The 16,034-nt window shown below is 39.8% G+C and overlaps 1 protein-coding gene across 1 annotated transcript in view; it reads left to right on the forward strand.

Moving 5' to 3' along the window:
- The window catches only part of appbp2 (amyloid beta precursor protein (cytoplasmic tail) binding protein 2), a 40,027-nt gene that overhangs the window by 20,171 nt on the left and 3,822 nt on the right, over nt 1-16,034 (forward strand). The window contains exons 7-11 of the mRNA XM_047391944.1: nt 1,264-1,331; nt 1,411-1,516; nt 1,618-1,742; nt 2,658-2,743; nt 3,697-3,887. Coding sequence (XP_047247900.1) covers nt 1,264-1,331; nt 1,411-1,516; nt 1,618-1,742; nt 2,658-2,743; nt 3,697-3,887 — 576 coding nt within the window. The remainder of the gene's footprint in view (nt 1-1,263; nt 1,332-1,410; nt 1,517-1,617; nt 1,743-2,657; nt 2,744-3,696; nt 3,888-16,034) is intronic.

Genomic DNA, 16,034 nt, shown 5'->3' on the forward strand with positions numbered 1-16,034 from the left:
AACAACACAATATAACTCCAAGTAAATCAAACTTCTGTGAAATCACACTGTCCACTTCAATTCAATTCAAAGATACTTTATTGATCCTCGAGGGGAAATTAGAATTCCAGTACAACCCATCCAAACATACATCATGACACAAGACAAGGGGGGACAGGTCACCGAGGCTTTGCTGCCCACTCACAGGCGCTGCCCTTGTTAGATGAGAAAAGAGGCCACATTAGGTAAGTAGAGGGAAAAAAAATCATATTTCACACTTTAACCTTAGCAGGATACAGTTTGAGATTGCAAAAAACCTCAGCACAAAGAAGCAACAAGTTTACAAAACAACATCCTGCCGGGAACGTTGAAGGTGGTGTGAGGGGTGCATATGTTTATCTTGAGCATGTGTGTGTGTGCAAGTGAGTGTGCAAGTAAGTCCATGAAGCACTGTCCCAGAGGCATTGTCCTTGATGGTACGTTGGAATGTTCATCAACCAGCCACAAAGTTCTGAGCAGGTCCACAGATGTCCTCAGGGAAGGGAGGGGGCAGAGGGAGCAGAGCGTCATGTTTACATAACTTCCAGGAGAAGTTGAAGATAGCCAGCCATCAAGGCCGCGCAGGGGAGCCAGATTCTGCCCATTTCTTCTCATGATGTTGTCTGTGAAAGACCAGGCAGTTTAAAGATCCTACACACCCAGCAGGGATTTCTGGCCACGTCATCTGAGTCCTCCTCAAACTCCTTTCTAAATATTTTGTGTTGCTGCTGTTTAAAGGTTTTTTTCTTCGTTCGAATGATGAATCCTTGGTCGTAATCAGTGAAAAGTGGTGTGCTTTGACACATTTGGCTTGAAAGTTTCATCTTTGGCAAACCTTTAGCTATGAATTAAAAACATTTGTCTCATTATGTCATTTATGTTTTCAGATTACCAGCATCAAATTCCAGATTTAAGTTTTTTAACAATTGCCTTAATTTAGAAAGTTGGAGGAGGTATTGAAAGCCCTGTTCTCACTAACACTGTAAGGCTGAATGTATTTTAAAGAAGACTGTGTAATTGTCTTTAAATAAACAAAGCTGCCAAAAAGCTCACGGCTTTAGGTGCTCCTCAGCCAAGATTAATCTAAACCTGAGGCAGGTAAAGCTGTGGCACCAACAGACCTCCACATTCAGGTACAAGTACGCTGACGTTTGTGGTGGTAGCATGACAAAATGTGGAAAAGGTTCCATGGGAGTGAATACTTTTGCCACACAGTGTTAACTCAGGTCTGTCTCCCTGCTGCAGGCTTGTGTGGTGAAGAGGGAGTTCAGAAAAGCAGAGCAGCTGATCAAACACGCTGTGTTTCTAGCAAGGTAACCTGCTGTGTCTGGTAAAGCAACTACAGCTAAGTAAAACAGCGTTCTTTATCATGCATTGTTTTCTACCTTCCAGAGAACATTTTGGACACAAGCATCCCAAGTACTCTGACACGCTGCTAGATTATGGCTTTTACTTGTTAAATGTGGACAACATATGTCAGTCGGTTGCTATTTACCAGGTAAGCATAGTGTTTAATAGGCCATCAGTGTCCATGGTTTCTAAGCTGTTCGGTTTTCACTGATTTCATTTATGCCATATTTTTGCATGTGGCTGTTGTAGACAGCTCTGGACATCCGACAGTCTGTGTTTGGGGGGAAGAACATCCATGTCGCCACAGCCCATGAAGACCTGGCTTACTCCTCATATGTTCACCAGTATAGCTCTGGGAAATTTGACAACGCTCTGTGAGTACAATAAATCTGAGAAACTTCCAAGGCTGCTGATTCAGTTCTGCACATCTTCTTTCTTGATGACCCAGAAGACGATGACTCACGTTCACAGGGTCTATGCTGTTACTCTGACTCTAATGAGGACACTTTGAAATGTGTCATTGCATATGTCAAACCAATTTAGGCTATGAAATAGGGATAGATGGAATTGGAAAAGTGGGGAAAAAGTTATCAGCTCTTTGTGATTTCTAACAGATCTAACTTTAATTACACTAAAGACTGGCTGAATCATTCCTCCCACCCATTTCCCTTTCTCCTCTCTCCTTTAATCTTCATCACTTTATAATTTGCATGGCCTGTCTGGTTTGGGGCATATTGTGCCTTTGATTCAGTAAAATCAGTTCTGCACCAGGAAGAATAGCCCCCTATTTGTACAGCACATCTGCCTTGACCAAACCCACCATAGTGTTTGCTTAAGTTCCCAGAACAGGGGCCTGTAATCTGAAGCTGGATAGGTCGTTTATCGAGGTAACTTCAGGTTCACCATCATGAAGCGTACCTAGGTGGGACTGTCACCATGGTAACTTCAAGCAGAAAACTAACCCGCTCCGGAGCAGCCACATCTCTTCCCAGGATAAGGAAGGAAGGAAATCCAAGGAATGTTGAAGCAGCTTCGTAGTTTAGAGCCCAGGACCTGCTTAGAAACAACAGGGAGCACAGAGGGTTGTACTCCTCCCTACATACAGCAGCTCTGAACTGAGCCCTGCTCTGACCTCTGTCACTCTCACTCATTTTTGCTTCTTCTCAGCATGTAAACAACTTTTGTTAGGACATTTGCTATTCTTGGAAGTGTTTATCCCAGTTTAAACACTTTCTAACAGTCTGAGTCATGTGACACATTTGGATCAGATGCTGTGTTTTGTCCCCCAGTTTCCATGCGGAACGTGCCATAGACATTATAACTCATATTCTGCCTGAGGATCATCTTCTGCTGGCATCTTCCAAGAGAGTCAAAGGTAAGGCAAGTTTGTGGTATTAGATGGGCTGCTGCCCACTGTGTGAGGGACACTGTAGGACGGGGCGCTTACGTCTGGTAGTGCAGAACTACTTTTCTACAACTTTTACGTGGATCCCTGCAGGGGCATTTTTTTGTTTGTTTGGAGGGCCAGGTAGGTGCACAGATTATTGAAGGGTGGCACATCGAAGCTGTAGTCTAAGATCTCAAGTGTAAGATATTATGTTTTTGTTTCTCAAAGGCTAAATAAAGTTAGACTGTCCTAAAGCTGCCAACGTTATATCTCCCTCTAAAAGGCTTCAACCCTGTAGCACCAAGTGAATTTTGGCTCAATAGTTGTTTTTGTTTATTGCACAAAATATTTAATTATTGTTTTATTTTTCTGTATCCCGTCTGTTTTTGTTCCGTTTTGTTTTCTTGTCTTATAAAACTTATAGCTATACCATCATCAGAATGAACAAAAAAGAAAGTTATATGCATTCTTCTGTGGCGAGCATTTTGCTGTACATCTGCAGCTCATTGCCAGATGTGAGTCCGTGCTGTGAGAACTGCTTGGCAACCTGTTGTTGCCAGTTGCTGCGTGTGGTAACAAATTCAGCTGTCAGTTTACCAAAAACACACTAGATGCTTTAAAAAATAAATAAAATTCAATACAAATCCCTGCTCAAACACACCTGAATCATATGGCTGAATTCCCTCATCAGCATTCAATCATTCAGCTCTGCAGAGGCCTGGTAAGGAGCCATTCATTTGATTCAGGTGTGTTGGAGAAGCGCTGCATCTAGTAGTTGCAGGATAGTAGCTCTGCAGGACTGGAGCTGGGCAGCTCTGATGTAGGAAGTTTCCATCCCAGGACAAGATTTAAGGAAGCATTGTCATACAAGACAGATCTGTTTGTGTAAAACTATAGGTAGTTACCACTTTAGACATTGACCCTTGACTTGTTTCCCACAGCCCTAATTCTGGAGGAAATTGCCATCGACTGCCACAATAAAGAAACAGAAGAGCGCCTCCTGCAGGAAGCTCACGACCTTCACCTGTCCTCACTGCAGCTGGCCAAGAAGGCTTTTGGGGAGTTCAATGTTCAGACAGCCAAACACTACGGCAACCTTGGACGGCTCTACCAGTCCATGAGGAAGTTTAAGGTAACCGGTGGACACGGTCTGTGATCATCCTGACCCACAGATACACCTGATTTAAACTGAGAATAGTTTTACTATCTCGCACTCAATTGACTTATTGCTCCCCTCAAGTGTTCGTATGGATTTTTGCTGTACTGGGCTGGAGAGTGGAAGGAAGCACATTTCTAATACTGATCGGTATTTCAAAATTTCAAGTTTTAAAATACAAAGGGTAACAATTGTTGTGGAATTTTCTTATCAAAGTGGGTAGAAGTTGACTCATAACAAGAGAAAATCCGGACTTTGTCTTTATAAGTTTTATTCAAAGGCATTCAGCATTTGAATGACTCTGTCACCAACCAAGTCAGTTGAACAGAGCCCCGAACGCTATTTTCACACAGTATTTATTCCAGAACAAGACAATGTTATCTCAACTGCAAAGAGTCCATGTTCATGACCCCAACCCTTCTTCAGTTCAACAGTGACAAGGTTATCTAGGAACAGACCTAACTGCCCTTCCTGACATTGTCCTAAAGATGGGTCTGAACCATCAAACTTCTGATAATGGCTTTTATAGCTTCTTCCTCTAACACAGATGTTCTGAGGAGTAAAAAAGGTTATACACTGTGAAATGCTTACTGCAAGAATTTCCATTACACTCCTTTCTTCTGATTACCAGATAATCACAACTAAAGGAAAAGTCTTCAAAACCATCACCCCTCTCAGCTAACAGATAATCCAAAGCCATTCTAGTTTGTAAACTCATAGTTCTTATAGCCTGCTGCTCCGTAGTTAGAACAGTGAAACCTTCCTCAGATAAAGCAGTAAGATTAAAAGTTAACACAAAAGGATCTGGAGCCAAAGATTCTGAAATAGTATGAGGATCAGTTCTGAGAGGACATGACTCAAATTTATGTCTGTTGATTAAAGCACATAAAACAGATATAATAGGTTCGCAACCTACTGTCTTCCCAAGGAAATAAGGTGTACTTTCCTCCTGTGTAATACAAATATCTGGACCTTTAATCGGATTTCTAATACCCCGAATTCTATAAAGAGTTCCTGTAGACGCACACGTTAAATTAATCTCACTAGAAAATCTACAAGCATTTCTGCTTTCCCGTACAGTATAATTCCTCACAGTTTTGATGCATCAGTTGCCACCAAACATTATCAGTATGATCATAGTAGTCAGAAAAGTGATGAATCTCTCTTCGAATCCGCTGATGAGTATTATTAGTCAGATTAACCACACATTGTCTTTGCTGTACCTTTCCCAAAATGAACACAAGAGTTATAAAAATACTTGCAATACCAATCATTAGCATCAGAACAGACTATCTTCCATTTAACTGCATCGTGACCTTGAAGTGGAATGTCCTTTCTTCTGGTACTGAAAGCAAACAGTTTTTTCTCAAAGAAAACAAATTATAAACAACTTAAAAAAAAACAAAAATCCTGCTGCCTCTCCTGAGTGGCTTCTGCGCTTCAAGCTGCCTGTCACCAGTCTGGTACAGGTGGGCGGTCATAGGAAGCTCCTCTAGAAATATATTTAGAAACAGGAACTCTAACCTGCTGGAAGTTAGGCTTCCATAGTCCAACTAAGCAATGGTGGAAATGAACACATTCAAATTTGTAATAATACCATAATGATAAATATCAAGCAATAAACATAAAAGTTAGATAAAAGCATCCGAGATTTCCTCCTTAGAGTCAGTCTTGCTGTCAAAGTGGGAGGAAAGAATCTCTCACTGTGGTGTGTGTGCAGTGAGGCAAATGACCTTATGATTTCTAACTTTCAGGCTATGCGACGGCCTTAAGTAGATTCTGAAATAACGTTGCACTGCCCAAGGGATTATTGTGCCCTTGTAAGAACAGTGTTCTTCAACCACCTCTTCAATCACTCGCCAGTGATCAGCTTACAGTTCTTTGTCTTGTGGTGGTCTGCTGTCCTCACACCTTTCAGCCGTGGATGATCCAGTTGGAAGATGACTTGTCCTGGAAGCCAGATGAAGCTGGAGGAGCTGGAGCTTTCCTGCAGCTTTCCTGGGTGTCTAATACGATCTGATATGGGCCATTCCGGCCCTGGACTTCCTGTGTTTTCTCCTAAATTCTCTGACCAGAATCCAGTCTCCAGGAATAAAGGACTGGAGGGTGGAAGTGGCTGTTTCTGGTAATGCAGCCTTCACCATCTGTGAAACTTGAGAAAACACAGTGGACAGGTTTTGACAGTAAAACAACATCCTATCTTCACACAAAGATGTGGAAGAAAAAGATCCTGGCAATATCCCCATGTCCAAATTAGGAGACCTGCCACACAGCACTTCAAAAGGACTGAGATTTGCCTGTCCTTTGTCTCAATCTCATATAAGTGAGAACAATAGGTAGAGCCTTCACAACACTTGGCTAATTTTCAATTCAAAGTCCTTAACTACATGAACTTCATCAAAACATCCAACAAAATCAAAAGAATTGATCTTCTGACTTCACCTGATAAACTAGCAGTGACCATCAGCTAAATATTCTGAATATCAAAAATGTGACATGATGTTTGAGGAAGGTCTGATTACAGGTCAATATTTCATAGTTTCAGAATACCCAAAAAGAATTTCAAAAATGGTCTAATCTGTGGAGATGTAAAATTTCACAAAATAATCAACACCATAATTTCAGAGAGGTTTTCAGAATGTGGTCTCAGGGAGCTATGCCCCATTTATATAAACAAAGTACAACATCTCTCTCGCATTGTCACTAAGTCCTCACTGGAGGTATGAGCTACCCTTTTTCCCATGAGTGATACAACGTCTGGAACCCCATGTTACTTTATTCTGACATTCCCCTCTTCTGGCGCAGGGTCCAACCCATGCGACAATCCAGCAAAAGTTTGTACAAAAATGTTCCAATAACCAAGATCACATTACATAGAACCAAAGAAATGAATTCTGACATAACTATGTGTCACTATGAATTTAACGAAAGCAACATAAAGAAAATCCAGATGTTTTTACCTGCAATTCAGTTCCATTAACAACAAAACACAAACTTTAGTTATTCAGTTCATCAATGTCTCACTTAGAAATTAGTCACATATCATCCTGATTTGTCTTGTACAAAGATGAATATTAGATTAATGGACATCTAATGTAATTCAGATGCATAAACCCTACAAATTTGAATTTAATAAATAATTCCCACCAAGTATAAAGTCATGACTCTGATTCTTTATCAAAAATATATATTCCTTACTTTTGCATATCTTGAACTGTCAGCTAGCTTAATGGTTCCAGGGAAACTTTCAATCTAATAAATCACCAATGATTCTGCATGCAAAACTAATTCTTCAAACTAGTTTAAACTATTTCATTAACCTTTTAATAATAAAACACATAAATCCAAAAGTCATGCTACATCCTTAATTATTATACAAAAAAAAAACCACATGTTTTTAAGGCAACAATCACTACAAGCATTTTGATTCTATTGTCTCTTAAACAGTGTTAAAACTCAGGAAGGGAGGTGCTGTGCGTCACCATGACAACAAAGGCATGAACCAACCTGGTAGGTGGGCGGAGTCAGGCAGAACTAACCTCTGATTGGCAGCCTCAGAAACAAGCTGCTTCTTAACTCTCCTGAAAACTCAAAGTTTTAATCAATCTGAGATTTAGAAACATTATTCTAAACATGGATTATTGTTTCATGCAACAAATAAACAAACATTCATTCCAACAAAACAAAGACAAAACATCAAAGACAGACAAATGGCCAAATTTGAAGCTTCAAGAATTAAAAGACATTTTTAACAATCTCTTTTCAGAATATGTTTTCTCAACCATATCTTTTAATGCTATAATTGATCAATTTTGTTATGACAATCGTCAGGATCCTTTTTAAAAATGAGTGCACATAGTCCAAAGATATCTCAAAGTATTTAGAAGCACAGCAAGTTTTCTCTTATATGAATCCAAATTTACTGATGCTGAAACCTTTTGCTAATTCTTTGTACTGTAACTCTGTAATAATAACTACAATCCTGAGAGTTATTGTTATAATTCACTTTTTGTTTGACTCAATTTGATCGCAGCTGCATTGCAGGATTTCAAGTTAAATGCAAAGAAGTATTTTTAATTCAATTCAAATTCAAAGATACTTTGTTGATCCCCGAGGGGAAATTAGAAAAGTCAGCGTTGACATTTTCATGTTATACCCAAACTAAACAAAACTGCAGTGTTTGACTTAATCAGAAATTAAGATAAGAAGCTTGTCTCCAAACTGGACTTTTTCTCATTTTCTTTAATTTGGGCTATTTAAATTTTGAGAGTTGGGGAGAACTTATTACTAGAACCCCTCTTTTACAATCCAAATGCTGATAAATGTTCCAATATTTTATCTCTTAGTCATCTGAAATCACCTTGTGTATCTTTGTACTCATATGTATTCCTTTAATCTTTAAACCCTAAGAAATCAAACAAGGAGACTTGAGTTTGAGCCGACCATCCTCTTACTGTTAAGAGGGCCTTTATTTCTTTTCTTTTCCTAAAATAAAGGATTTTACTTGTCTTGATTCCGTTACAAAAATCCTAACCTTGGTTCCAAAACTAAACTCTTCAACTCCAATCTGTGTTCCCCAAAGTAGAAATTTTTAGTATTATTGCATTTCAAAGCCACCAAATGACTGGAACTCATCATTGGCTTAGATCTGTTTTAATAAGTAATCAGCCTACCTTTAATTAAATATTATAATTTTATGGACCCAAACTCTATGGCCTACGGGCTTCAGGAGTCCAGGAACCACAAGTTGAGTACTACTGCATTGAACAATGGTGTTAACTTTCTGCAGAGATTGAAGGATTGGCTAAATATATTGTTTCTGCTTGGACAATAATCAGATTTAAAATTATTAGTTCACAGCTCCTAATTTACCTCAGATCATATTTGCTCCTAACACAGTTCATAAGAAGCTTCAGACAAACATTATGCTAAAAAGCCAAAAACAAAACAAAAACCAGATCTGTTTTAAAATAAAGAAAAAGCATGCTTAAAAAACTTGGTACTGTGGTGGAAAATAACTCCACGGTTCTGAAGGCCTTTTCATGCAGAGTCTTTTAGGAAACATGAGATTAGTTTAATTTTTGTGTGTGGTACCACTGTCCAATCAGATTCTTTCTAAATAACCCCATTTTTCATTCTCATTTTAAAGGTTTGTTTTACCAAGGGAAATGTGTTTAACAAAACCAATTACTCTCAAAAGTTTTAAAAGTTTTTAGCTGGTGATATCTTAGAAAACAACAAGTGTTTTAATATTTCTGTGCAGCACAGAACTGATTAGGTGTCCTTTCCTTCTCCAAAGGGAGAAAAAAGAATCTGCAGAACCAAACCTTTCATAGTTTTTGTCAGGACTTGATATAAGGTACAGTGTAAATCAACACGCTGCATGAATCAGAAGAGGGAAGAAAAACCCTAATATAACCTCTTCCCAGCAGCTGCTGTGAAAAACAATGAATTTGTACTTTCCATAAGCGTCAGTTAGCACTTGTGGACAAAAACTGCACCAAACTGTAAGTACTGTGTCAGAGACTGTATGAAGACCATCTGCAGTAGAACTAAGACTGTTTTAATGAGGTCTCTACCCATTAGATTTATGGAATACAAAATCCGACAACAGAAAATTATACCTGAAGGAGAAACCCATCAGGTTTTACGCATGCGCTGGGTTTTAAAAATACTCCTTCGTGAGATCTGTCCTGAGAATAACATAGAAACACTTGGTTACTGCTGAGTTTCGGAGATGTTGTAACTTTCTCTGCTTTTTAATAACTTTTAATAACTATAATAATTGACCCTGAATATTCCACGACGAAAGCGAACTTGTTTCTCTAAAAGAATTAACTGGAAAGTATCAAATGAGTTAAGTTATCACCCTTTTAAAGATACTTTTCTAACCCTAAAATAATATTTTAACCCGCTATATCTGTCCACGTCAAGCAAGCGTGAGCAGCGGTTAATAAGCGTTCTTCATTGCAGAAAATAGGAAAAGATTTATGCAAATGTGTGTGTGTTTGTACGTTACCCCCCTCAGTTTCTTAATCGCTCCAGAGTCAGACTGTCAGGCACACAGTTCTCTATCAGTCCAAAAAAAAAAAAAAAACAACCAGGCCCTTCTCCAGGAGGGAGAAAGAAGAAACTTTGCTCCGGTTTCACTTCTGCCCGCATAAGATGCTTTCAATATAAATCCAGTGTATCGCTCTTCTGGCTCTTGCAAACAGCATGGATCGTTGTCCATCTCAGAGGGTCCAGACTTCTTCTGAGTTTCGTTTTTTTTTTCTTGTAGAAAGTCACACTGCGATATTCAACATGCAGGAAGGCAGATCTCTCTCTTTCAAGCCGTGCTGGAGAAGCGTCTCTGGCGGAGTAGCCATGGAGAAGGGCAGGTTTCTAAAATCCAGACTCAAAAACGCAGATGTTGAACTCAAATCCCATATACAGGTCCTTCTCAAAAAATTTGCATATTGTGATAAAGTTCATTATTTTCTATAATGTAATGATGAAAATTTAATATTTATATATTTTAGATTCATTGCACACTAACTGAAATATTTCAGGTCTTTTATTGTCTTAATACGGATGATTTTGGCATACAGCTCATGAAAACCCAAAATTCCTATCTCACAAAATTAGCATATTTCATCCGACCAATAAAAGAAAAGTGTTTTTAATACAAAAAACGTCAACCTTCAAATAATCATGTACAGTTATGCACTCAATACTTGGTCGGGAATCCTTTTGCAGAAATGACTGCTTCAATGTGGCGTGGCATGGAGGCAATCAGCCTGTGGCACTGCTGAGGTCTTATGGAGGCCCAGGATGCTTCGATAGCGGCCTTTAGCTCATCCAGAGTGTTGGGTCTTGAGTCTCTCAACGTTCCCTTCACAATATCCCACAGATTCTCTATGGGGTTCAGGTCAGGAGAGATGGCAGGCCAATTGAGCACAGTGATACCATGGTCAGTAAACCATTTACCAGTGGTTTTGGCACTGTGAGCAGGTGCCAGGTCGTGCTGAAAAATGAAATCTTCATCTCCATAAAGCTTTTCAGCAGATGGAAGCATGAAGTGCTCCAAAATCTCCTGATAGCTAGCTGCATTGACCCTGCCCTTGATAAAACACAGAGGACCAACACCAGCAGCTGACACGGCACCCAGACCATCACTGATTGTGGGTACTTGACACTGGACTTCTGGAATTTTGGCATTTCCTTCTCCCCAGTCTTCCTCCAGACTCTGGCACCTTGATTTCCGAATGACATGCAGAATTTGCTTTCATCCGAAAAAAGTACTTTGGACCACTGAGCAACAGTCCAGTGCTGCTTCTCTGTAGCCCAGGTCTGGGGAATGCGGCACCTGTAGCCCATTTCCTGCACACGCCTGTGCACGGTGGCTCTGGATGTTTCTACTCCAGACTCAGTCCACTGCTTCCGCAGGTCCCCCAAGGTCTGGAATCGGCCCTTCTCCACAATCTTCCTCAGGGTCCGGTCACCTCTTCTCGTTGTGCAGCGTTTTCTGCCACACTTTTTCCTTCCCACAGACTTCCCACTGAGGTGCCTTGATACAGCACTCTGGGAACAGCCTATTCATTCAGAAATTTCTTTCTGTGTCTTACCTTCTTGCTTGAGGGTGTCAATAGTGGCCTTCTGGACAGCAGTCAGGTCGGCAGTCTTACCCAAGATTGGGGTTTTGAGTGATGAACCAGGCTGGGAGTTTTAAAGGCCTCAGGAATCTTTTGCAGGTGTTTAGAGTTAACTCGTTGATTCAGGTGATTAGGTTCATAGCTCATTTAGAGACCCTTTTAATGATATGCTAATTTTGTGAGATAGGAATTTTGGGTTTTCATGAGCTGTATGCCAAAATCATCTGTATTAAGACAATAAAAGACCTGAAATATTTCAGTTAGTGTGCAATGAATCTAAAATATATGAATGTAAAATTTTCATCATGACATTATGGAAAATAATGAACTTTATCACAATATGCTAATTTTTTGAGAAGGACCTGTATGTGTGTATTTGTGTGTGAGAGAGGCAAAAGAAAAGTTTAGTATAGGTTCAGATTTTCCACACAGAAATATTATCAGTCAGTCAGTCAGTTGTCCCCCTGCCTGTCACTTCCTTTCATAACATGAACTATACTCCTTTCTAAAACAACTTTCTTTTCGCATCTCTAATGTCCCTTTTCACTTTTACCTTCTTTTCCGACTGATCGCAATATTTAAGACAAACAAAACTTCCTTCAGGAAAGTTTTAACTCTTTAACCCCTTAATTGATGCACTCTGTGCTTTTTAATCTTTTCCTTATGTTTTTTAAAATTTTTTCCATCAACTGTTTTACTTGAAACTATTTAAACTATTTAACTTATTTACACTCAAACTTCCACGCTGTGAAAAACCAAACTTATCTTCCAAATTAAAGCACATTTAACACAATCATCCCCACTTTTTCCTTTCATTATTTTATAAATCAGAGTATGAAGAAGGAGACACCCCTGATGCCTCAAGGTTCCGAAACCATTTTTTTTTACCTGTTCAGCGGCACGTCTGCCCACTGGCTTTTCTCCTTTATGAGGTGTAGAAAATTGCTAAAAACCACCCGCAAAACCCTGTGTTTTGCTTTATCCCATTGTTACCAATGAGAACCTCCCTGCCATTCCTTTTGCAGGGTAACTGGACCCTCAGCTGATGTCCTCCCTCTCGCAACTCTGGAACCTAATTAATTAGTTAGGAGATGATGGTTAATGTGTAATAAAAAATAATAATATACATTATATCATACAGAGCAACTTCTCACCCAGATATATTTGACGACAAATTGTTCGGATCTAATCAGCCAGAAGCCGCAGGCGGACACCCGGACTCCTCTACCGTAATATGGAGGTGGACTGAGGACAACGTCTCCAGGCTGGCCAGGCGTCCGTGTCCCCCTCCCGCGGTCTCCTCTGGCACGTTAGATCCTGTTCGTGACGCCAAAATTGTTGTGGAATTTTCTTATCAAAGTGGGTAGAAGTTGACTCATAACAAGAGAAAATCCGGACTTTGTCTTTATAAGTTTTATTCAAAGGCATTCAGCGTTTGAATGACTCTGTCACCAAGCAAGTCAGTTGAACAGAGCCCCGAACGCTATTTTCACACAGTATTTATTCCAGAACAAGACAATGTTATCTCAACTGCAAAGAGTCCATGTTCATGACCCCAACCCTTCTTCAGTTCAACAGTGACAAGGTTATCTAGGAACAGACCTAACTGCCCTTCCTGACATTGTCCTAAAGATGGGTCTGAACCATCAAACTTCTGATAATGGCTTTTATAGCTTCTTCCTCTAACACAGATGTTCTGAGGAGTAAAAAAGGTTATACACTGTGAAATGCTTACTGCAAGAATTTCCATTACACAATGCAAAAATATAAGACATTGCTCATATAAAATTATCTTAGGGTATGTTCACACTGCAGGTCTTGATGCTCTATTCAGATTTTTTTAATTGTTTTTCTAGCTACTAATTAAATGCAACCGCCATCAGACTTCAGTCCAAACAGTTCGCGGCCCTAAAGCGACCTGCATTCGCAGAAGAAGAATATAGACGTCACACAGCAGCATACTGTTTACAGAAGTAATAATGGATGTCAGAATCTCTATATAGTTATTATTAAGTTGTTGAGCAATAAGAGCCAACAATATGACCACATCATAACAAGACGAAGAAAGGTAAGAAAGTCTGTGTGGATGCTAGTTGGAGCCAGGACAATGATTGAAGTCAGATGAAATACAGCATGACTGTTCAGGCTGCGGATGCTTTGAAAATCAGCAGCTACATATCCGATTTAGAACCACATATGCAAGGGTCGCATTAACTGAATATTTTCGTTTTTAATCAGTTTTTTTCAATGGTAATGGGAAAATCTGAAAGCCATTCATCATTTTGACAGATTGCAATTCACACCCCTGAGTTCGCAAATAAATTAGCTGTTTGCTACTGAGGGGGTGGTGAAGTGGAGTGCTTGCCTGATCAGGAAACCCCTCATTAGGAGAGTCTTGCTGATTTCTGAAAATCTCAGTTGGAGAAATGTTCCTTGTTTTCAAAACTTTGGTTGAAGTGGCGCTTGTAATTCCAGTCTCTAGCAGGTGCGCAATTAAGGTCCATGCGGACCAGGAGGAGGTTGTGAGACTGTGCTTTCAGGCCACAGCAGGTGATCTGTTCATGTTTTAAGTGCAATCGTTTAATTTCATTGTTTATATGTAGTTACTGGGATCACATTCAGTGGTCCCAGTAACCCTAACCCCAAAAAGTAAAATGTATTCATCTGGTTGATATGGATTCTCTTTTCAGCTAGTTTGGACTGAATATTACTTGAAATTAATTAAAATAAATTTTTTATTGTTTAATTATTATCACTTTAAAAAAGTAAAGCTATGGGTAAAAACAACTAGGTTTTTTTAACCATGTCAGTTAAAATGACAGACAACGAAAAAGTCTAGCAAATTCCCTTCACATACAGTGGGGACAAGTATTTGAATCTCTGCTGATTTTGCAGGTTTTCCCACTTAAAAAGCATGTAGAATGCTTTCATTTCACTCTTCAACTGATGGAGATGGAATCTACAACACAAATCCAGAAAATTACATTGTCTGATTTTTAAGTAACTAATTAGGATTTTATTGCATGACATAAGTATTTGATCAGTTAAGAACTAGTGAGAATCCCAGCTCTCACAGGCTTGTTAGTTCTTCTTAAAGAAGCCCTCATGTTCTCCACTCATTACCTGTATTAATTGCACCTGTTTGAACTCGTTATCTGTATGAAACACACCTGTCCACAGCCAAACAAACTCTAACCTCTCCACAATGTCCAAGACCAGAGAGCTGTGTGAGGACATCAGGGATAAAACAGCAGACCTGCACAAGGCTGGGATGGGTTACAGGAAAATAGCCAAGCAGCTTGGTGAGAAGGGAACAACTGTTGGAGCAATTATAAGAACACGGAAGAAGTTTAAGATGACTGTCAATCTCCCTCGGTGTAGGGCAGCATGCAAGATCTCAGCTTGTGGGGCATCAATGATCATGAGGAAAGTGAGGGACCATCCCAGAATTACAGGACCTAGTCAATGACCTGAAGAGAGCTGGGACCACCAACTCAAAGAAGACCATCAGTAACACACTACGTCGCCATGGATTAAAATCCTGCAGCGCATGCAAGGTCCCCCTGCTCAAGCCAGTGCATGTCTAGGCCCATCTGAAGTTTGCCAATGACCATCTGGATGATCCAGAGGAGGAATAGGAGAAGGTCATGTGGTCTGATGAGTCAAAAATAGAGCTTTTTGGTCTAAACTCCACTCGCCATGTTTGGACGAAGAAGAAGAATGAGTACAACCCAAAGAACACCATCCTTACTGTGAAGCATGGAGATGGAAACATCATTCTTTGGGGATGCTTTTCTGTAAAAGGGGACATGATGATTGAGGGGAGGATGGATGGGGCCATGTATCAGGAGATCTTGGCCAACAACCTCCTTCCCTCAGTAGGGGAATTAAAGATGGGTCGTGGCTGGGTCTTCCAGCATGACAACGACCCAAAGCACACAGCCAGGGCAACTAAGGAGTGGCTCCATAAGAATCATATCAAGGTCCTGGAGTGGCCTAACCAGTCTCCAGACCTGAACCCAATCAAAAACCTTTGGAGGGAGTTGAAAGTCTGTATTGCCCAGCGACAGCCCTGAAACCTGAAGGATCTGGAGAAGATCTGTATGGAGGAGTGGTCCAAAATCCTTGCTGCTGTGTTTGGAAACCTCGTCAAGGACTACAGGAAATATCTGATATCTGGAATTACAAAGGTTTCTGTACCAAATATTAAAATTTGTTTTTCAGATGTATCAAATACTGCAATAAAATGCAAATTAATTACTTAAAAATCACACAATGCGATTTTCTGGATTTGTGTTGTAGATTCTGTCACTCAGTTGGACAGTATATACTTTACTATAATAACAATTAAAGACTTCTACATGCTTTGCAAGTGGGGAAACCTGCAAAACTGGCAGTGTGTCAAATACTTGTTCTCCTCACTGTATGAAAGTGGCACAATTCAGATTATTTAAAATTATTTTGTTTTAATTTTTTGCAGGTGAAAGAA

This window comes from Girardinichthys multiradiatus, chromosome 18 (genome assembly GCF_021462225.1).
Source record: "Girardinichthys multiradiatus isolate DD_20200921_A chromosome 18, DD_fGirMul_XY1, whole genome shotgun sequence".
Lineage (NCBI taxonomy): Eukaryota > Metazoa > Chordata > Actinopteri > Cyprinodontiformes > Goodeidae > Girardinichthys > Girardinichthys multiradiatus.